Genomic DNA, 23,773 nt, shown 5'->3' on the forward strand with positions numbered 1-23,773 from the left:
TATGTTCTTTTAAAGTTGTGGTTTACTTTAGAATCTTAGAATGCAGAAGTTGGAAGGAACTTTAGACATCATCTGATCTGGTAGTTCTTAGCTATGGATACATGATTAGGAACTTTAAGATGAAAAGATTTTATCTCACTCTATCCTATCTAATAAAGAGGGAATATGCAAAATGACCGTCACACCGTCACAAATATAGCAGCACCCATAGCCACAAGATGGGGGTGGCAGGCGCGTGGCACCACTCGCCTGCTGCCAGAGTCCCCCAGTCCTTTCAGCCCTGCCAGGGGGGTGGCAGGCATGTGGTGCAGCCAGACCCGCCCTCAGGCAGGTCCAGCCGCTCCATGCGCCTGCTGCCATTGTCACCCAGTCCTTTCACAGAAAATGGGTTGCCTCAAAGTTGGTTAAGCTTCTGAGGACCAAAAGCATTCAAAATCTTTGAAAAGAGAATTCCAATATTTATAAAAATTTGGACTAGACCCGTGGTCAGCAAACTGCGGCTCTTTGGCCCCTTGAGTGTGGCTCTTCCACAAAATACCACGGCCTGGGCGAGTCTATTTTGAAGAAGTGGCGTTAGAAGAAGTTTAAGTTTAAAAAATTTGGCTCTCAAAAGAAATTTCAATCGTTGTACTGTTGATATTTGGCTCTGTTGACTAATGAGTTTGCTGACCTCTGGACTAGACAATTCAAGGTTATTTCCACTACACCTTCTATGATTTTGTGATATTAACATTCTGAATTCACATAGTATCAGCTGTATTATATGTAAGCAGATATTATTTAAAGGAATGGCCATTATTATTAAAACAGCTCATAAAACCACACTGTTTGTATGTCAAGGACATTCTGTGTGATTTTCCTAATGGCTGGAGTTAATGCCCCTAAACCAGCAGTCGGACTTCCCCGAGGGGTCCCGGATTGGAGAGGGTGCAGGCCAGGCTTAGGGACACCCCCCATGCATGAATTTCATGCACTGGGCCTCTAGTCTTATATAATAAAACCCTAATATGCAAAGTGACCAAACGGAGGAACAACCCATTGCTATGACGCGCACTGACCACCAGCGGGGGCAGATGCTTAATGCAGGAGCTGCCCCCTGGTGGTCAGTGCATTCCTACATGGGGAGTGCCGCTCAGCCAGAAGCTGGGCTCGCGGCTGGCAAGCGCAGTGGCGGTGGTGGGAACCTCTTCCGCTTTGGCGGCAGCGCTAAGGACCCCTCGGGGAATGTCTGCCTGCTGGGTTAGGCCCGCTCCCCCGGGACATCCCATGAGGGGTCCGGACTGTGAGAGGGTGCAGGCTGAGCTGAGGTCCCTCCAACCCCAGTGCACAAGTGTCATGCACCAGGCCTCTAGTTAAATCAGAATATTAGGCATGTAGCCTATGTATCAGTATTTTTTAAGCTACTAGGTGTTTATAATTTGTAGCCAGGGTTACACTGATCCTAGTCTAACAGAAAGGTGACTAAAGCCAAGAGAAGTTAAATAGTTTGCCTCTGCTACATCTTATGTCTGTGATCTTATATAAAACTTGAACTCAGAAGTTCAGATTTTCAGTGCAGCGTTCTTCATAGAGAGGCAGTGTAGCATCATAATAAGAGAAAAGAGTAGAAGCCTAGGTTCACATTTTGTCTTTTGGTGACTGCAAGCTTAGAAAGTTATTAAACCTCTCCCTACATCAAGAAAATAAAACTACTAACTTGTGTAACTCTTGGCCTGGAATCCGACATCCTAGCTCACTCCTATCCTATCTAATAAAGAGGGAATAAATGCTTGACAAGTGAAATAGTTATCTGCAGAAAATCTTTTTTCCTAAGAAATTTGAATTGTAAAATGGAAAATTAGTGGATCGGTACACTAAACATTTTTTTGTGCTTTCTAGTTTTAACTGTGTACGAGGTATGGCCATTTTTGCTGTTTCTTCAGCATTTGTATACCAAGTAATGAAACTGAGCTCCTTGATCCTTTTAATTAGTTCCTAATATTTGGTTTTCTTTTCCTTAGGTATTGGCCCCTCTTCCTGGAGGGATTTCACCCCAGACAGGTGTCATCATCCAGCCTCAGCAAATCTTATTTACAGGAAATAAGAGTCAAGTTCTACCTACAACAGTGGCTGCACCTACACCAGCACAAGCACAGATAACTGCAGCTGGCCAACAGCAACCACAGGCCCAACCTGCTCAACAGCAGGCTCCATTGGTATTACAGGTTGATGGAACTGGGGATACATCATCTGAAGAAGATGAAGATGAGGAAGAAGACTATGATGACGATGAGGAGGAAGACAAAGAGAAAGATGGAGCTGAAGATGGGCAGGTAGAAGAGGTAAGTTTCTAGTAAAAGACTTGAAATTAGAAGCTATTAGAATCGAACCGTGACCTCCTGGTTCATAGGTTGATGCTTAACCACTGAATCAACGCATCCAGGCCATGTCTAGACATTAAACAGCTATTGCAGAGAATTATCTTCTTGTATTATCTTGGAAGAATAAAGAAAATAAAATTAAACATTATTTTAGACTTATAGCTTAACTATTTTAATTATTGTATTTAATTTCTTGCTGGAATTTTAGTAGCATTGGTTAAGTCAACACAGCTGATTAACAATATGTTAGTGCTATACATACAACTGAGTGGCCAGATTATTATGATCTCTGAATGCGTAATAATCTGGCTACTCAGTGTGTGTGTGTGTGTGTGTGTGTGTGTGTGTGTGTGTGTGTGTGTGTACTGTGTTATTCATTGGTGAGTCAAAGATGAACAAGCTCTCTGATCACACTGAACTTATATTCTGGTGGGGTCAACTTGAAGGGAGAAATATCAAGGGTCAAAGCACATTAAGGAGAAATGTACCCAGATCCAGATATGCATTTCAGATGGAAAATATCTGAACACTGAATGTACAATAGCTTTGCATTCCTTGCTTAGAGATATACACCGAGTGGCCAGATTATTATGATCTCTGAATGCATAATAATCTGGCCACTCAGTGTGTATACGTGTTGTTTGTGTGTGTGTGTGTGTATACACACTCAGTGTATATATACATATATACATTGAGTGGCCAGATTATTATACGTTCAGAGATCATCATAATCTGGCCACTCAGTTATATATTAGAGGCCCGGTGCATGAATTCGTGCATGGGTGGGGTCTGGCCAGCCTGGCTGGCGGGGAGGGGACATGGGCAGTTGGCCGGCCTGCCTGCTGGTCGAACTCCTGGTTGAGTGGACAATTTGCATATTAGCCTTTTATTGTATAGGATATACACTGAGTGGCCAGATTATTATGTGTTCAGAGATCATAATAATCTGGCCACTCAGTGTATGTGTCTGTCAGGCCCTTAGTTCTCAAAGAACATCAAGGTCATTGTGTTTATTTTCATTGAATATTAGAGTTCTCAAAGCACATCAAGGTTATTGTGTTTATTTTTATTGAAGATAAAGAGCCCTTTGCTAATAATGCATGAAGTATGAAAAAATAAACTCTCTTTATTTGTAGGAGCCCCTCAATAGTGAAGATGATGTGAGCGATGAGGAAGGACAGGAACTCTTTGATACTGAAAATGTGGTTGTATGCCAATATGATAAGGTAAGGATTTTATCATCAGATTTCTGACATTTTTTCTGTTGTAATTACTTCGCTAAACCATCCTTTCTGCCTTGTTCAAATATTTGGGCAGCTGATTGATGCCTTTTATTTTCAGTATAAACAGTGAATGAGTGAAAACATTGTTATAGTTTAGTAGATAATCCTAACATAAAAACCTTGGGCTGTAATGACCAGTAATGACCGAGGCTCGACCAACCAGAAGTCAGTCCTGCAGTCAGCGCTGGGTTGCCGGGGCAACCCAACGCTGACTGCTTCCGCTGCAGGCATGGTGCCCCAGCACTGACTGCTGAGGGAGCTACGAATCAGGGCCAGAGAGAGGCCTGAAGAGAGAAGCAGGGACTGATCCGTTGCCTCTGAGGCAGCTTTTGATCAGCACTTGCCTCTCTCTTTCTCTCCCAGTCTGACCAGCAGCTGTACCTCCATTTCTCTCCAGGCCTTCACCGGGGCTGCTGATCAGCCCCACCTTTCTGATCAGGCCCCGTTGATAGGTCCAGAGATGTTGACTGGCATAGAAACCAACCAATCAGAACCAAATCTGGGTGCTGTGGGAAGCCAATGGCTGCCTAGCAGGCAGAGCTTTTGATGCTGACTGGCATAGAAACCGACCAATCAGAGCCAAGTTGGCCAGCAAAGGAGGGCAGTTGGGGGCGAGATCAGGCCAGCAGGCGAGGGCCATTGGGGGTGAGATCACGCCAGCAGGGGAGGGCATTTGGGGGCAACCAGGCCAGGAGGGGAATGCAGTTGGGGGCAAGATCAGGCCGGCAGGGGAGGGCCATTGGTGGCGAGATCAGGCCTGCAGGGGAGGGCAGTTGGGGGTGATCAGGCTGGCAGGCAGAGGCAGTTAGGGGCGATTGGGCAGGCAGGCAGGTGAGCAGTTGGGAGCCAGTGGTTCTAGGTTAAGAGAGGGATAACCGGCAGTCGGACATCCCCCAAGGGGTCCCCAATTAGAGAGGGTGTAGGCTGGGCTGAGGGAACCCCCCACTCTGTGCACGAATTTCGTGCACTGGGCCTCTAGTAGACTGATTAATACATGAAGAAATTAATTTGTATAGCTTTATATTTTAAAAATAAGGTATTAATGAAATCTTGGAGAGAGTTGTTAAGTCCCAACTTGTTAACAAAGTAAACAGAACTACTTTTGAGTTGTCTTTTAACATGAACAGTAGCTCAGTGGGATAATTCTATTTTTTTATTTAGCCTAAATTACCTCAAAACTAAAAGGTTTTAATTAAATCTCTGCAACATATTTTTATTTCTAAGGAAAGAACTAGAGTAATAAGACTGATAACTAACAAACATATACATTCTTACTGAAAATTATTTTAAAAGTTATTTAGCTCTAGTGTATTTTGGTATCATTAAGGAATTTTTAAACTAGGTTCTGTGAGAATTGGCTCTTGACTCCTTGTTTACTTAATCCTTAAAAAGGGTGCTACTTTCCAAGTATTTTTATTATAGTTATTGGCATTATTGTTGAGATTTTTTGTTATTTATTAAACATTTAATTTGGATTTAAATTTGTTTTCTGGCTACAGTAATTAAATTTATAATAAATCTATAAATTATATTGCATTTATAATTAATTTATTAAAATATCCATACTACCAATCTACAGATTCCCAGTACATTCCCTGTCAAAATCCAATGACATTTTCCACAGATACAGAACAGACAAACCTAAAATTTGTATGAACCACAAAAGACCCTTCAACAAAAGTAAATTTGAGAAAGAACAACAAAGCTTCAGTCATCATGCTCCCTAAATTCAAACTGTATTACACAGCTATAGTAATCAAAACAGTATGGTATTGGCATAAAAACAGACACATAGATAAATGGAATAGAAAAGAGAGACCAGAAATAAACCCATGCATATTTGTTAGGACAAAATAGCCAAGAATACACAATGGGTAAAGGACAATTTCTTTAATAAATGGTATTGGGAAAACCTATCACACATACACAAAGCCAACTTTAAATGCATGAAAGACTTGAAACTGCTAAAAATTCCTAGTTGGTAAGCTCCTTAACATCAGTCTGGTTTTTTATTTGACAACAAAAGCAAAACTAATCAAGTGGGACTACATCAAACTAAAAAGCTTCTGCACAACAAAGGAAATAATCAATAAAATGAAAAGGCAGCCTACTGAATGGGAGGAAATATTTGCAAATCACATATCTGCATAAGGAGTTAATATCCAAAATACATAAAGGACTCATACAACTCAATAGCAAAAATACAGTCTGGTTTAAAAATGGGGAGATCTGAATGGACAGTTTTCCAAAGAAGATATACGAATGGCCAATCCGTACCTCAATAGGTCCTTATTAACATGACTAATCATCAGGGAAATACAAATCAAAACCACAGTGAGCTATTACCTCATTAACATTATCTATTAGAATGGCTGCTATAAAAAGAAAAAAGAAAGTAACGTGTTGGCAAGGATGTGGAGAAAAGGGAACCTTTGTGCACTGTTGGTGGAAATGTAAATTGGTACAGCCACTATAGTAAACAGTATGTATGTTCTTAAAAAAATTAAAAATAGAACTACCATATAATCCCACAAATCCACTTCTGGGTATTTTTTCAAAGGAAACAAAAACACTAACTGGAAAAGATGTATGACACCCATGTTCATTGCAACATTTTTTTTTAAAATAACATTTTTTAAATTGATTTCAGAGAAGAAGGGATAGGGATAGAGAGATAGAAACATCAATGATGCGAGAGAATCATTGATCAGCTGCCTCCTGCACGCTCCCACACTGGAAATCAAGCTTGTAGCTGGGGCATGTGCCCTGACAGGAATCAAATCGTGACCTCGTGGTTCATAGGTCAATGCTCAACCACTGAGCCATGCGGGGCTGGGCTCATTGCAACATTTTAGCCAAGCCATGGAAACAACATAAGTGTCCATCAGTGGATGAATGGATAAAGAAATAATGAGATATATACAGTATATAATAGCAATACATATAATGGAATAATATTCAGTCATAATAAAGAATGAAATCTTGCCCTAGCCTGCAGACCAAAGGGTCATGGGTTCGATTGTGGTGAAGGGCACATACCTCGGTTGCAGATTAAATCCCCAGCCCTAATAGGGGTGCGTGTGGGAGGCAACCAATCCATGTCTCTCTCACACATCAATGTTTCTCTATCTCTCCCCCTCCCTTTCACTCTCTCTAATGATCTCATTTATATGTTTAATCTTTTAAAACAAACTGAACTCATAGTTACAGAGGATAGAATGATGATTGCCAGAAGTGAGGGGTGGGGGATGGGTGAAGGTGGTCAAAAGGTACAAACTTCCAGTTATAAAATAAATTGGTCAAGGGATATAATGTACAGCATGGTGACTATAGCTAATATTACTGTGAAGTATATTTGAAAGTTGCTAAGAGAGTAGATTTTAAAAATTCTCATCACAGGAAAAAGTTGTGACTGTGGGTGATGAATGTTAAATAGACTTAATTGTGATTATTTCTCAATATATTAAAATATCGGATTATTATGTCTGTTGTACACCTGAAACTAATAGAATGGTACATGTCAATTATATATCAATTAAAAAAATAATTTGCAAATGCAGTAATGTACAAGACAGGTTTTTTGGTGTGTGAATGGGCTTTTTTGTTGGTTCCTCTGATGATTGTATCTCTTACATTCTTTATTTGTTTATTTAGATACACAGAAGTAAAAACAAATGGAAATTTCATCTCAAGGATGGCATTATGAATCTTAATGGAAGAGATTATATATTTTCCAAAGCCATTGGAGATGCAGAATGGTGAAGAGTTGGTTCTTTTCTTTTATAAATAAAATGAAAGAAACTTTAAAAAAATTTAAAGTGACAGTTTGAAACTTGGGACATACTTCAACCAAAACTTAACTTCTGCATGTCAGAAAAAGTGCAGTGGAAGCAAAGCTACTGGAACAAAGAGACCTTGACAACATAGACACTACTTCTAACTGGCAAGCCATGGAACTGTAGCACCTGGGGTTGTTGGGGAAGGGGGCATTGGGGTTTTGTGTAGGAAAACCCTAATTGTCAATTTTAAATACAGGTACCTGCCACTGGTAATTAGCATGTAAAGCTTTGTCTATATTCCTTCCTCCACCTTGGGTTCAATCAGAAAATACTTGTTAGAATGAACTAAAGAAACTTCCCTTTTGATAGATTGAAATGAAACTGCTTATTGTATGTGGTTATATTTGGTAAAAATTGCGTGTGCACTTTTTACAAGAGGGCAAGAATTATGGTGTTGAATTTTAATTGATTTGTGTAAGGAAACAATTTAGAACTCTTATAATAGGTCTTAAATATTTTTACTTGCTATTCTCCCTCAGTGATATATACCTCTTACTTCCCTGCTTTATGAAACATCTGTTTAAGAGTTAAAGGAAGTAATCGATGACCACAGTTTGGAGACAAAATTTGACCCAGGAATGGCTACTTATTTTAATTAGGTTTTCATACTCATTAAACTAGAGTCTCGTCTAAGCAGAATTAAAATGCCAACTTCAGTTTCCTTACAAAAAAGTGTAATTGTTTCTTTTAGCCCCATACCTTAAAAAGAAACCGTAAAGTGGCTCCTTAGAAATATGGTTTTATTTCACAAAGGTACCATTTAGCTGAAATACACACAAGACTAGATACAGATTTTTTTCCAGTTGGGCTGAAGTGCATGCTTATATGGGTTGTTTAGTCTTTAAGCTAAACATACATTCAGATAACATTCAGTGCATTGACTGAAGTGTTGGGCAGGTGGTGAGGACCTGGGTTTTTATTAAACAGTTTAATAATTATAAAAGTTTCTTGTCTTTACTAGTAAAGAATTATAAAACTATTATTTTAATTGAACAGATTTTTAAAAATTTAACTTTGTAATTTGAGGGGCAATTTTGGGGTAGGAGGAGGTGGGCCACTAAGTACATATTTACCTCTTTCATTTGGTGGCCCTTCCAGGCCATCGATAATATTAAATACATGGGCTTTAGTTTGCACATCGGGAAGAAAGCATATAAATTTGACTTTTATTGAAAATAATAGAAACTTAGTATGTATATTAAGAATACATAGCTCTACTTCTGTAAGGGGCTCTAAAATACAATATGGCAGTGCTGTGCTCAGTGTGCACGAGTTGCCTGGGAGAACTGTGGGAACACCTTGTTTCTTACAGCTAATTCTTTTCATGGTTTATTTGGACAGGATTCACATGTGTTTAACTTTTGTATATTGATTTTTTAAAAGTCTTCCATTTTTATCTTTTATTTGCCTTTGTGTTTCCAGAAGTAAAATAGAAACACTTTAAAGTACATTGCAAAGAAAAACTGTGAGCTTATTATATATTTTTTTCTTTTTTCAACACAAATCTTTAAAATTCTCAAAAAGGCTAATCTTTTTTTTTTTTTTTTTTCCCACCTACTTCCTACCCCACATTACCAACTTGGTCCCTTTAACTTATGTTCTGAACTTTGATATAAATGGTGGTTTCTGGCATGCTACTAGTTAGGTTTTATTAGATGCCATAACTGGTATTACGGTTTTTATTTTTGCTATGTTAATTTAGTTTTTTGGAGGGGAGATTTGTTTGTTTGCCCCATTACTCTGAAATCACACTTACGTTTGTTGGTTTGTTTTATTGAGATTGGGAGAAGAGAAGGGAGGGGGTGGAATCACAGAAGTCCTCTTGTTCAGTTGTCCTTCAGTATAGTTGATAGTAGGTTGATATTTACCCAATGAAGAGTCATTGACCTGAACTACCTATAAAAGTTTAGCAGTGCTGCAGTGTTGAACGAAACCTTTTGGCTATCTAGTAGTTATTATGCTACTGAACCTTGTATTATTATATGATACTCAGCTCATGTTTTGGGCCCTCTATGTAGGCAAGCATTCGATATTCATAGTAGAATTGGATACTGGCCTGTTTTTATAATGTTTTTTCAAATATGAAAAACCACTGCTTTCAGAGTGATTCACTTGGGTTATTTTGAAGCAGGAATTAACTATTTGTAGTTGCACCTGTGTATTGCATATTAATTATGGCACACTTGGCAAATGCTTTTCTTTTACCTGTGAAAATCCTGAGAGCCAGATCAACAACACTGCATACCAAATTGTGCTCTTATGTATCACTGCATTGTGTTCCTTTTTAATCAAATAGCATGTTTTAGTTTTATTATGGTGGCTTGCTATAAGAATGCCACTTGCTTATCTTTTATTGTACTTGAATTCTTAATCATGCTTTTAACATTGTATTTAACAAATCATTTCATTAAGTTCTATAAAAATGTCATTCCTTTGAAAAGGCAAGGATTCCCACTTCAGAATTTTAAAATGAAAATGTTTATTCAAAGAGGGAAAATTGTTCAGACTTGGTTTTATGAAAACAGGTAAAGTTTTCAGAAGAGAAATTGTTTAGATTTGCACAGAAGGTGATGGCACCTTTTATTAAAAAAAGATTAACATTAATCAACAGTGTGAAGGGAAATTTACACAAAATTACTTGATAAAGTGTGGAAATGTGTGCCTTTCAGTATATGTACTCTTTTTTTTTGGTGGTCATTGGGATAATCAGACCACATGCATGCCTGAGAGCACAGTTAATTTCTGTGGAGAGCCACATTTTGCTAAAACAACTCTTTAATGTGCAATTAGTTTCTAAAATAAAGTGTCTATTATATAAGGGGGATCTTTATATTGGGCTTTTATATTTTTTTAAATGTTCACATTTCTTTCTGTTAATTAAATGCCATCATAATACCACATTTATATTGCCTCTCTTAAAATCAAAGCCACCTTGATGTTATTCTAGGAATACATCAAGATTTGAGCAGTGTGTATAGTAATTTTGAAGAGCATATTCTAATAGATTCTGGTTTTAGACATCAAGAACATAAAAATATAATAGCTTTTGTATAAAGATTTTCTTTTGCTATAGTGAAAATCAAGGATTTGGTTTTCTTATTTTTTCTGCTTTTTATGGAGGAATAAAAAGGGTTGTCTCCTCTAAGACTAATTTTTGATTATCTTATAGCAATAATGTCACCATTCTTTTCAGAAGGTAAATATGCCTTGTGCAGGAAAACAGACATAATTTCCTCTGGGGAGTTCCCTTTATAACTTAACATTTTCTTCCACTTAGAAGATTTCTATTTTTTTTTCAGATTATTTCATCTTGAACTTTTTTGAGATTTTGTGCAATGTAGTATTTTATTGAATCCATCTTCGTACATTTTCATTTTATTTCATTTGTCTGTCTTCCACCTGTCTGAATCAGCTATTCAGATTTTGAATTCATTGGTTAAAAAATAGTTGCTTTTATATAGTTCCTCATGAGTTTATGTTAAATAGTTTTGCATTTTAATCTATTATGCTATGGAAATTATTCTGAAGTTTATATTCCCCTTTTAAGCCTGCTTTAGTCTATTTTTTGTCATTTTTTTATGGTTTAAGGAAGAACACACAAACTTAATATTTTTGTTTATTTTGTGGAACAAAAGAAACTTTTCCTTTTTTAAAGGAAGAACTCATTGAGTTATTAGTAACTACTAACTATTAGTAAGTTACTATTTACCTAGTTAATAACTATTTCTGTCAAGGTTCCTTAAATCAGTCCAGTATGCGTCAGGGCTACAATTTGGGGGAGGGACTAATCCTTTTTGCTGTTCTGAGCTACTGTTGTCAACTGCTGTTGTACATACTGTTATGTGTAAGGGCGTAAATATATTTATTATGTTTGTATAATTCATCTGTACAATTGCAGATCAAGGTTGCTCTTCTGTGATATACGGGATATTATGTTTTAAAGAACATCTTGGAATACAATTAGAGAACTTAGTATTTTGATGTACTAAGACCTATTTTAAGTTTAATATTTTACCTTTGCAAAACTTTAATTAAAGATGTTATTTAAAGTAATGTTGCTTGCTTTGCTTACTAGTGTATAACGTTATATAGATAACTGAATAAAAATTATACAGTTTAGAAAGGAAAATGCTTTACATTGTTAATGAAAGTAAGTTCCATTTATCTAAAAAAGGGGTATCATTATGTCCTATACCTTAAAATTAAGTAGGATGGGATATTATTCTGAGCTATTAAACTGAACTACAAATTCTAATAGCTTTAAAAAAGAATAGTTGTATTTCCCAGCACACAGGAATTTAAATTGGGCTAAATCAACACCAACAAATTGTTACTAAAATTGATGTAATTAATATATTGTATTAAATGAGTATTTCTACTCTAAAGAATAGATACTTAGGATACAATTATTTCAGAATATACTTGTTTTTTAATTCATATGTTTAGCTAACTCTTTTAATTCAGTTTGTAAATAATTGCATAATAGGAGAATCAGATTTCTGAGGTCTATATTATATATTGAATATATTTTGTGTTATATTTGAAGTTATTAAATCATTAGCAGGCATTTTAATTCTATAGTTAATTCAAGTGAAACATTAAGAAGCTTGTCTTTTTGTAATTTTTTATCCTGTTACGGACTACTTTATCTAGGAAACATGCAAATTTTAACCATTAAAAACAATCATAATAAAGATATTATTGCCAGAAAAATCTTGTAATTTTGCAGTTTAATACAGGCTCCTACGTTGATGATCAACCTTTTTGGCCTCAGTTTTTCTGTCTATAATGTATATGGTTTTGAGGATTAAGTGAGGTAATACATGTATAGCTCTTAGAATGGATTTTGACATACTTAAGTATTCAGATGTCACAATTCAGTTATTTACTTAATTTCATAATTATATTTGCATAATATAAAATGACTAGTAGAGTTGAAAAAAGCATTTAAGTGATCAAAAATAGCAAAAGAGAATGTGGTCTGATTAATAAGGGACAGTGAAAGATTTGGTTACAACCCAACTAAGCCTGGGAGGTTGAGTTAAGTTAGGAAAGCAGTTCATCTGGCTGCAGCAGTACAGGAGAGGGGTCATGAAACAGTGAGAAGACTAGGCTTTTTCCTCCCCAAAGTAAACATTTCATACATTATGTCTAAAATAGGTTGAATTTCCCCAAAGTTCAAATTATAGTTGAACTAGAATATTTTGCTAATTACTTGATTTTTCCTAATATCAATGGATTCTGCCCAGTTTGTTTATGGAGAAAAACAAAAATACTGAAATATGTATTGTTATTCAAAGAGATTGAAGCTTTGGTTACCTCACTGACACTGACCTGAATCCCTCTCCTAGCTGATTACTCGTAATCCTATTTCTGGAGGCAAATGACTTTTGTGTCAACCCTCCTACTCACTAGCCAAGGAGGAAAGGCAAATAGAAGTAGTTGCACACCTTTGTTTCTGTTTTAAAATACAGTTTTTCTAGTTAAATAGGAAATTGAGCATACTGGTAGAGTATATATTAACTAATTCAACTTACTCTAGTGATCTCCCATGGACCAGGAATTGTGATCAGTATTATTGGAGGATCCAGAGATGAATAAGACAGTTGCCACCTTTAAAAAGTAGTTAGGCCCTGGCTGGGTGGCTCAGATGGTTGGAGCATCATCCCTTGCACCAAAAGGTTGTGGGTTCAACTCCTAGTCAGGACACAAACCTAGTTGCATGTTACCAAACCTGACTTCCTCATAGGGTTGTGAAGATCCTATCTAATAAAAGAGTAATATGCAAATTGACTGTCACTCCAACACACAAGATGGCTGGCAGGGGAGGGCAGTTGTGGGCAATCAGACCAACAGGGGAGGGCAGTTGGGAGGGACCAGGCCTGCAAGGAAGGGCAGTTGGGGGCGATCAGGCCAGCAGGGAAGGGCATTTGGGGGGGACCCAGGCCTGCAGGCGAGAGCAGTTGGGGGCAATCAAGCCTGCAGGGGAGGGCAGTTTGGGGTGACCAGGCTGGCAGAGGAAGGAAGTTGGGGGCGACCGGGCCTGCAGGGAAGGGCAGTTGGGGGGAACCCAGGCCTGCAGGAGAGGGCAGTTGGGGGTGACCAGGCCTGCAGGGGAGGGCAGTTAGGTGCAATCAGACTGGCAGGGGAGCAGTTAGGCATCAATCAGGCTGGCAGGGGAATGGTTAGGGGGTGATCAGGCTGGCAGAAGCAGTTAGGGGCAATCAGGAAGGCAGGCAGGAGAACAGTTGGGAGCCAGCAGTCCTGGATTGTGAGAGGGATGTCCAACTGCCCGTTAACGGGCAGTTGGACATCCCTCAGGGGTCCCAGATTGGAGAGGGTGCAGGCTGGGCTGAGGGACACCCCCCCCCCCCGTGCACAAATTTCGTGCACCAAGCCTCTAATAGTAAGATAAAATGCATAGAAAAGGTGGATGGTGTGTACAAGGTGCCAAAGTTTACCCAAGAGGCTTGAGTGTACTGAGCATGGAAGAGGACAGATATTTTGGGGACAAATTAAAAAGATCTATCTTACCTTATAATAGACAAATATGCAAATTGACCGCACCTTCGCTACGCCCAAGCCACGCCCACCAACCAAACCACGCCCATCAACCACGCCCACCAGGAAACCGTTGCAGGGATGCTGGGGTGTGGCGCGGCGGAGCCCAAGGCCGGGAAAGCTGCCCGGGGCTTTCCGGGCCTTGGGCGCCAGCGGGGTGCCTGCTCCGATCGCAGGAGCGAGCCGACCTGGGGGGTCGGCTCGCTCCTGCGATCGGGTCGCAGGGACGCTGGGTGCAGCCGAGCCCAAGGTCACCGCCCAGGGCCAAGCCGGGACCCTGAAAGAAGGTAGAAGGCGGTGGCCACAGCCAAGGCCTGGGTCCCCGGTGCCGGCAGAAAACTGGTGCAGGCAGCCAGGTGAATGAAGGTCTATTGCACGAATCTTCGTGCAAACGGGCTACTAGTATTTGATATATTAAGTTTGTGGTACCCATTAGATATCCTAGTTGAGGTATTAAGATGACAAGAGAGTTATGAGTGGATGGAGCTCTATGGGAAATGTCTGAGCTGAAAAGTATCTTCAGGGTTTATTATCATAGGGAGAGCATTTAAAGCCATAGAAGTGACTCACCTAAGCAAGAACATAGATAAGAGAGAAAGAAGAGGATCCAGGACCCACTCTAACAGGACTGGCTACATAATTTGCAGAACCTAATGCAAAATGAAAATGTGGGGCCCAGTGTTCAACACTTATTAAGAATTTCAACATGGTGACAGCAGGGCATTGAACAGTAGAGCCTGTGTGACTGCACTTGTCATACACCCTTGAAGCTGCTCTTGGGACTCAGTAAAGGAGAATGAGGAAGCAAGCCAGTGAGTATTTGTTTGTTAATCCTCACCTGAGGAAATTATTAACATTGATTTTTTTTTATTTTTTTTTTTTTAGAGAGAGAAGGGAGAGGAGAGACACAGAGAAAAAGACATTGATGTGAGACACATTGATTGGTTGCCTCCTGCACGCACCCCAACTAGCCAGGGATTGAGCCTGCAATCCAGGTATGTGCCCTTGATGGGAATCAAATCCGAAACCCATCAGTCTGTGGGCTGATGCTCTAACCACTGAGAAAACCAGCCAGGGCAAAGAGGACTACAAGGATCAGGTCCTGGTTGGCTTAAGCCACTTACTTTCCTGGCTATAGTCACTGATTCAGGGGAGGGAGTGTGACCTAAGAAGTCTTATTTGGTGAATTTCAGGACTCTTGTTTGAAATGCTCCGACAAAAGATCTCTTTCTCAGATTTAAATAAGGAAATATTGAAGCATAGTAACCTCCATCTTGTGTAAAAACTGTTGTTTGAAATTCTAATCCTGCTATTTCGGCTTCTGTAAATGCTTGCTTGCTTCAATAATAGGGAAAAATAAGACTACTCCCATTCCAGAGAGGCCATAAACTATCCCCCAGACAGAGTTGTCAGTGCTGGTGCCAGGCCAGGCCTTGAGATACAGTCTCACAGCCCTGTCCCAGCACACAGGACTTTTTCTCAGAAGGTCCGGAAGTCTTGTTCCAAATTTGGAAGACAAAGAGCTGAAAAAAGTATAAATAGAGAAGACTTCCACCATGTTGGGGCCCAGAATTTGACAGAGACATTCTACTCTGAGCACGCTAGTGCTAGCATAATAAAAAAAGACTCCAAATTAATCTGGCTTATTGATTAAGGCATCTTCTGATTTACAATATAACAGTATGTACCTCCTATGGCCTCAGCAGCTGTCCTCTGACCTTGAGGAGCATCAAACTTACAATAAACACAGGGAGGCAGAGCAGGTGATGGAAAGATAATAGGTCCTTAATGACAGTCTATCTAATAAAAGAGTAATATGCAAATTGACCATCACTCCAACACACAAGATGGCCGCCACAAGATGGCCAGCAGGGGAGGGCAGTTGTGGGTGATCCGGCCTGCAGGGGAGGGCAGTTAGGGGCGACCGGGCCAGCGGAGGAGGGCAGTTGGGGGGGACCAGGCCTGCAGGGGAGGGCAGTTGGGGGGGACCAGGCCTGCAGGGGAGGGCAGTTGGGAGGGACCAGGCCTGCAGGGGATGGCAGTTGGGGGTGACCAGGCCACCATGGGAGAGCAGTTAGGGGTGACCAGGCCTGCAGGGGAGGGCAGTTTGGGGTGACCAGGCCTGCAGGGGAGGGCAGTTGGGGGTGACCAGGCCTGCAGGGGAGGGCAGTTAGGGGCGACCAGGCTGGCAGGGGAGGGCAGTTAGGGGTGACCAGGCTGGCAGGGGAGGGCAGTTAGGGGCAATTGGGCTGGCAGGGGAGCAGTTAGGTGTCAATTAGGCTGTCAGGGGAGTGGTTAGGGGGTGATCAGGCTGGCAGGCAGAAGCAGTTAGGGGCAATCAGGCAGGCAGGAAGGCAAGCGGTTGGGAGCCAGCAGTCCTGGATTGTGAGAGGGCAGTCGGACATCCCTCGAGGGGTCCCAGATTGGAGATGGTGCAGGCTGGGCTGAGGGACATCCCCCACCCCATGCATGAATTCCATGCACCAGGCCTCTAGTCCTATATAATAAAGAGGTAATATGCAAATTGAGCATTACTCCAACACACAAGATGGCCTTCACAAGATGGCCAGCAGGGGAGGGCAGTTCTGGGTGATCAGGCCAGCAGGGGAGGGCAGTTGGGAGGGACCAGGCCTGCAAGGGAGGGCAGTTGGGGGTGATCAGGCCTGCAGGGGAGGGCAGTTAGGGGTGACCGGGCCAGTGGAGGAGGGCATTTGGTGGGGACCAGGCCTGCAGGGGAGGGCTGTTGGGGGTGACCAGGCTGGCAGGGGAGGGCAGTTAGCGCCAACCAGGCCGGCAGGGGAGGGCAGTTATGGGTGATGGGTCTGGCAGGGCAAGGCAGTTAGGGGTGACCAGGCTGGCAGGGGAGGTCAGTTGGAGTGACCAGGCTGGCAGGGGAGGGCAGTTGTGGGCGACCAGGCCTGCAGGGGAGGGCAGTTATGGACGACCAGGCTGGCAAGGGAGGGCAGTTAGGGGTGACCAGGCCAGCAGGGGAGGGCAGTTCTGGGTGACCAGACCTGCAGGGGAGCAGTTAGGAGTCAATCAGGCTAGCAGGGGAGTGGTTAGGGGGTGATCAGGCTGGCAGGCAGAAGCAGTTAGGGGCAATCAGGCAGGCAGGCAGGCAAACGGTTGGGAGCCAGCAGTTCTGGATTTTGAGAAAGATGTCCAACTTCCCATTTAGGCCCGATTTCACCCAGGGGTCCCATATTGGAGAGGTGCAGGCTGGGCTGAGGGACACACATATACCCCAATGCACGAATTTCGTGCACCAGGCCTTTAGTCTTATAAATAAGCTTGTTAGTAGGTAATTTGTTCTATTTACCATAGATACCGTTCCAAATATCGTAGTTATTTTCTGTTTACCGTTATTTTTCTTTATCCTGTTATCCCCCCCCCCCCCCCCCGCTTGCCTTCATTTATAGTTGCATATAATTTTCTGCATTTTCCCCTGCTGATTTGGTGGCTTGGTTTAAGTCCAGGTTATGAGACTGTCTTTAAGCTCTTGCTTCCCTAGAGCTAGAGCTGCAGGGGCCAATAAGCATAGCCCTTAGACACATAGTGAAGAATACTATAGTGTGAAATAGCCCAGGCTTTGAAAACAGACTGATCCAGGGTCGAGCATCAGGGGTACCCACTCTCTCTGAGCCTCAAATCCTTCATCTATGAAACTGATATAATAATGGTTATCTTGCATCTTTGCTGTAAGGTATAGTGTATATAAAGTGTACGGCACATATTAGACTCTGAAAATATTATGTTAGCAAAATAGGCTTTATGGTTCTACTGGTTTGATTTTCATTTAGGACCTGAAGAAGTGATGCAAATTGGCCAACATTGTGAAACTAATAAAAGGTATAGCTAGAAGGTCTCCTGATTCCTAGATGAATTCCCTCTCCGTGTCCTGAGGCTGGCAGCCTACAGGCAGTGATGGGCCCTGGCCATGTTTTGTTGAACTTGTGTTAATGTGTATGATGGTTGTTTCTTATGCTTAGTTACAAAACAAGGGTAGCGCCTCTCCTTTCCCAACACCAGCCTGCATATTCATGCTAACTGCGTGAGTTTTCTGGCACTGAGTTGGTGCTCCCATGTGGCAGCCTGCCAACCCCTCCTCTTGGTTTTAAGAACAAATGCAAAATGATTTATAAAAAGATTCCATTCAATTCAAAGTCCAGAAGTTACCCTGTAGGCATTTCTGTTTCCTGGGGGCTTCTCAGTGAGAAGCTGCTGAAAGCCTTGTTGCCTTTTCAAAATGGAAGTAAATTGTATTCTGGAGCCAGAAAGGCTGTTTGCTTAGTTCTGTACCTCCTTGTGTGGAAATACTCCTAACAGTAATGAGAGAAGCAGCACAGCTGGCTGCTTTGTTGTTTAAAATCTCAGGGAGGTCAGTTTAAAGGAGTAATTTCCATTCCTTAATAATCACCTGTTTCTCAGAGTTCTAAAATGTGAAAAAGCTCAAAATGCCAACACCTTACACATACCATGGGAGAGGAAAACTTGAGAGGTTATCAGGGTCGCGCGCGCGTGTGTGTGTGTGTGTGTGTGTGTGTGTGTGTGTGTGTTTGAATAGCTGTTCAGAGAGACCATAACATTAATCAGAAGTTAGGCAATTATTAAAAGCCCCAAGAAAAGAATATTTTGTACTGCTCCTTAGGGGGGTCACTAGACTACAAATTCCATTAGGGCTATGCTGTCTTTTACATTCACAACAATGTTTCCAGGACTGAACTCTGTGCAGGGCATATAGAAGTACAGATTCGTAAAATGAAGAAGTGAGTGAGTAATTGAAAGTGGTATGCTGGTTAATTTGAAGAAAGTCAGGGATCTGTCTCCTTCATTTTGAAAGGAGCCCACTGACTTTTCTGAGGCTGACAGAACTTTCGTACTCAGGATGCCACAGGTTAGGGTGGCAAAGCAGGGCAGGGCAAGGAGGGCCAGGAAAACTAAGAATTCCACCCAGAGGTGATGAAACAAACTTCAACAGGATGAATGAGGGATATTTGTTGTTTAGACTTCTCAGTATACCCTTCCTATTTTCCTTCATGCTAAGCAAGATGGAGGGAGGGCTATGCCTTTTTTTCTGGAAGTGGAATGGGGTAGGTGATTCCTCACCTTGTTGCAGAAGACCAGAGAAAACCAAGCAATGCTTAGAGAAATAGAGTTACACTTGATGATGATGATGATGATGATGATGATGCATGGCCCCAGAGAAAAATGTCTTTCAAATTCTGGGCCACAACATGGAGGAAGTTGTCCCTTTTTATATATTTTTCAGTCCTTGTCTTCCAAATATGGGGTTTTCCGGTCCCCTTTGCAAGTTCTTAAAGAGCCCTATGTGCTGGGGCTTTGAGACCTTAATCAAAGGCCTGGCCTGGCGCCAGCACTGATAACTTTGTCTGGGGAAGGTTTATGGCCTCTCTGGAATGGGAGTAGTCTTATTTTCCTTATTACTTAAGCAAGCAAGCGTTTACAGAAGCCAAAATAGCAGGGTTAAAATTTCAAACAGCATTTTTTATATAAAATAGATGCTTCAAACTGCTTCTGCACCCAGAAACAGGGGCTCAAATATCAAGGTAAAATAGACAAAATTTATCATCTTAACCAGTCTTAACTGTAGAGTTTATGGCATTAAATTAATTCACAATATGCTACCCTCACCACCATCCATCTTCAGAACTCTTTTTATCTTATAGAACTGGAACTCTGTAACTTCCAGTTCTTTCACCCAGCCCCTGACAGTCACCATCTATTTTCTCTCTCTCTGATTTTGACTAAGTGGAGTTATGCAATATTTGTCCTTTTGTGACTAGCTTATTTCACTTAGTCTAATGCCCCAGGTTCATCCATTCTGTAGCATGTGTCAGAATTTCCTTCATTTTAAAGGTTGACTAATATTCCTTTGGGTGTGTATACCACAATTTGCTTACCATTTACCCATTGATGTATACTTAGCTTGCTTCCACATTTTAGCTATTGTGAATAATGCTTTTTACTAGTAAGACCCTGCTTCCAATTCTTTTGGGTACATACCCAGAAATAGAATTGCTGCATCATATAATAATTATGTTTAATTTTTTCAGGAATTGCCATACTGTTTTCCACAGTGGTTGTACCATTTTACATTCCTACCAACAGTGCAAAAGGGTTCCAATTTCTCCACAACCTTGCCAACACTTATTTTCCAGATTTTTTTTATAGTAGCCATCTTAGTGGTTGTGAAGTGGTATCCTATTGTAGTTTTTATGTGCATTCCCCTACTCATTAGTGATGTTGAACACTTTTTATGTGCTTATTAGCTATCTGTGTATCTTCTTTAGAGAAATGTCGATTCAAGTCCTTTGCCCATGTCTAAGCCAGGTTCCTTTTCTGTTGTTGCATTTTAGGAGTTCACTATACATTCTGGAAATTAATCCCTTTTCAGATATATGATTTGTAAATATTTTCTCCCATTCTGTGAGTTGCCTTTTTATTTTGTTGATATTTGTCTTTTGATGCATACATTTAAAAAATTTTATAAAGTCCAATTTGTCTATTTTTTCTTTTGTTGCCTGTGTCTTTGGTGTCATATCCAAGAAATAATTGTCAAATTTAATGTTGTAAAGCTTTTGCCCTGTGTTATCTTCTAAGAGTTTCATAGTTTTAGGTATTATATTGAGTTAATTGATTCATTTTCATTTGTTTTTGTATATGGAATTGGGTAAAGGACAGTCTTTTCAACAAATGGTGCTAAGAAAACTTGATATTAACATGCAAAAGAATTCATCATCATTCTTTTGCATGTTGATATCAAGTTTTCTTAGCACCATTTGTTGAAAAGACTGTCCTTTCTCAATTGAATAGTCTTGTGACCGCTGTCAAAAATAATTTGACCATGTATGTGAGAGTTTATTTCTGGGCTGTCCATTCCATTGGTCTATATTTTGTCTTTATTCCATTGCCACACTGTTTTAATTACTGTAGCTTTGTAGTTAGTTTTCAAATCAGAGGACTTTGAGTTTGAGGGCATGAAATGAAGTTGCAATATCAGTCAGAGGTTTTATATACACATCAAGGCCCAGTGATATGACAGTGACTGCCTGGGCAAGGGTAACAGTGGCAGCCTTTTGCTGGGACAGGGCCTCCCCTTGCTCAATTCCTGCCTGAGCCTGGTTTTCTAGGCTTTCATTTCAGTGGCAAACTACTTTACCCTTCAAATCTGCTTACATTAACCAGAGTCTGTTTTTGTTGCTTGCAATCAAGAATCCTGATAATACAGCTCAGTTCATATGGGAATGAGCCACTTTGAACATTGAGCAATAAAAATAAAAGTCTTTATTAATCATGCAATCAGTCTGTTGCATGGCTCAATAGCAAGGTTCATGCTTAGTTGCACATCTATGCAGTATTCAAATTCCTTCACATTTATCTGTTGGTAAGAGAGGGTAAACAAGGTCTGATTCAGCAAAACTGTGGAAACAATGGGGCATATCTTAAGAATCACCTTTTTTTCTGGGAGTTTTCTACCTTCATTATTAATCTCTTCTTCCTATTAGGCATTCAATATCCTGTAATCTTCACACTAAATACACAAAATAGCAGTGTATTTACATGATTAATATTATTGTTTATCAGTGTCGGTTACAGATGTGCTTGGATGACTAATTATCCTTGAGCATAAGAGTTTCAGTTTGATTCTTTATTTATTGTGGCATTCATGTATTGAGTACCCATATGAGTACCATGACAGCTAGACCCAAAATCCAACCGGATCCAGTCTTGGTGGAGTGACTGATTGGGAGGCTGGCAGAGTCAAGTCAAGCTGCCTCCTCCCTAGCATAGCTGCTCTCTATTGGCCAAGTTGGGGTTTGCTTGGATGAGGCCACTCAAGGCCCATCTGTAGGAGCTGGAGGATGGTGGTTCCACAGCCTATCGATATCTCCCTTAGTCTGTTCTAGCACAAGTCTGCCTGTGCTGGGCCCCTCAACTCCAAAACTTCTCTTTTCTTAGTGTAAACATGTATCAGGACCCTGTGCCCTATCCTGAGGCGGCACTTAATTTGTAGGTTCTACATTATAAGTACTGTGTGTGTGATGTGGACTGAAGTTATTTTCATGCTCTCCAAACTCACTCTTTGACATGTTCCATATATTCTGGAGCCTCCCCATAGAATTCTGCTTCCCATGATCAAGAGATCTCGTGTGGGGAGTTCTTGTTCTCAAACAAGTAGGCCATTTAAGATGGAAGGAGAACATATGTGGCCACTTTTATAGACAAAGCTCTTAGTGGGGCAGAAGAAAGTTTTGGAAATACAGGTTTTGTGGAAGGGAAAGAGACTAGGAGTGGATGTTTCTTTTTTTAAAAAATATTTTATTGATTTTTTACAGAGAGGAAGAGAGAGGGATAGAGAGTTAGAAACATCGATGAGAGAGAAACATCCATCAGCTGCCTCCTGCACACCCCCCACTGGGGACGCGCCCGCAACCAAGGTACATGCCCTTGACCGGAATTGAACCTGGGACCCCTGAGTCCGCAGGCCGACGCTCTATCCACTGAGCCAAACCAGTTTTGGCAGGAGTGGATGTTTCTTGAGTGCCAAATACTTTGCCTGATCTTTTTAAATTCTCACACTAGCCTGAAGAGCATTTATTTTTAGCTTCCTTTTACAGATGGTTGACTGGGCTTTATGGAGGTCAAGTAATTTGCCTAAGATCATCTAAGTGAAATAATAGTGAAGCTTGGGCTGGTTGGTAGAGTGAGGACAAGACTGTAGTTAGGATGAGCTAGTTCTCCCCATCTCCTCGGATTGCAGGAACAAATGGTTTCCACCTTAGCTACACCTGTGGACAGGCACATTGTCCCTGCAGCAGCCTGGTCTTCTGTTTCTCTTCAAAAGAGGCATTCTGGGAACATTTCTGACTCTTCACTGCCTATACTCAGCACTCTGAAAAGACACTCTGACAAATACAGCGCTGAGTCACGATGGTAAGATCACCCTGGAGAATGGTTCTGTGCTGACTTGGGGATCAGCAAAATGGTCAAATATGGCTTTTCCCTCCACCAATAGTGTGAAGTTAAATGAGTTAAAGAAAAAGAGCGTTTTCAGAAAGAAATTATCTATATTTGTTTGCCTGATGGAGAGCTGTCTACCCTCCGTGCACACCACTTCTCTGCATGTTTATTCCTGAGAGAGAGCTCCCTAATGCAATCCGAGTGGCCTGGCTTTCGAGAGTTTCAGGGTGCAGCAAGGAAGTAGAAACCCAGAGGCTGATGGCCTGGGATCATTGAAAAACCCTACTTTCATTTTTCAATTTAGGTGCATGGGCATAATGGCCCTGACTCCAGGTAGCGCATGCAGCCCTCCTTGGCATATTATGCATCAGAGACATGCCCAGGGCGGGCTCAGTCTGGAGAGCCGGAGGAAGGGGAGGACTGTTGGCAGCGAATGTAAACACTGTAATAAAGCTGATTGAATGCGGTGTGTTTTTATTCTTACCATGGACCAGTAATCCCAAACAATGTCAATGATAAAACACTTCCTACAAGAAATATTTTTTGGTGTAAATCCTAATTGACCCAAGTACCACAATTAGTGTTGAATTTTAATAATAATATATTTGTTAGCTTCACTCATATTGCATATCTTTTTTGAAAAATATTTTTACACTTTCTACGTTTCACATGAGTGAAATAAGACAACCACAAAAATATAAAGATTGCATGATTCCACTAATAGAAGGTCTCAAAAGTAGTCCAGTTC

At 40.8% G+C, this 23,773-nt stretch overlaps 1 protein-coding gene across 1 annotated transcript in view; it reads left to right on the top strand.

Annotated features, from left to right (window-relative positions):
• GTF2A1 (general transcription factor IIA subunit 1) overlaps positions 1–12,312 on the top strand; it is a 46,330-nt gene extending 34,018 nt beyond the window's left edge. Inside the window, exons 7-9 of the mRNA XM_008148392.3 lie at positions 2,001–2,321; positions 3,497–3,586; positions 7,298–12,312. Coding sequence (XP_008146614.1) covers positions 2,001–2,321; positions 3,497–3,586; positions 7,298–7,405 — 519 coding nt within the window. The 3' untranslated portion in view covers positions 7,406–12,312. The remainder of the gene's footprint in view (positions 1–2,000; positions 2,322–3,496; positions 3,587–7,297) is intronic.
• Positions 12,313–23,773: the final 11,461 nt, after the last annotated feature.

The sequence above is a fragment of the Eptesicus fuscus genome, chromosome 5, assembly GCF_027574615.1.
Source record: "Eptesicus fuscus isolate TK198812 chromosome 5, DD_ASM_mEF_20220401, whole genome shotgun sequence".
NCBI lineage: Eukaryota > Metazoa > Chordata > Mammalia > Chiroptera > Vespertilionidae > Eptesicus > Eptesicus fuscus.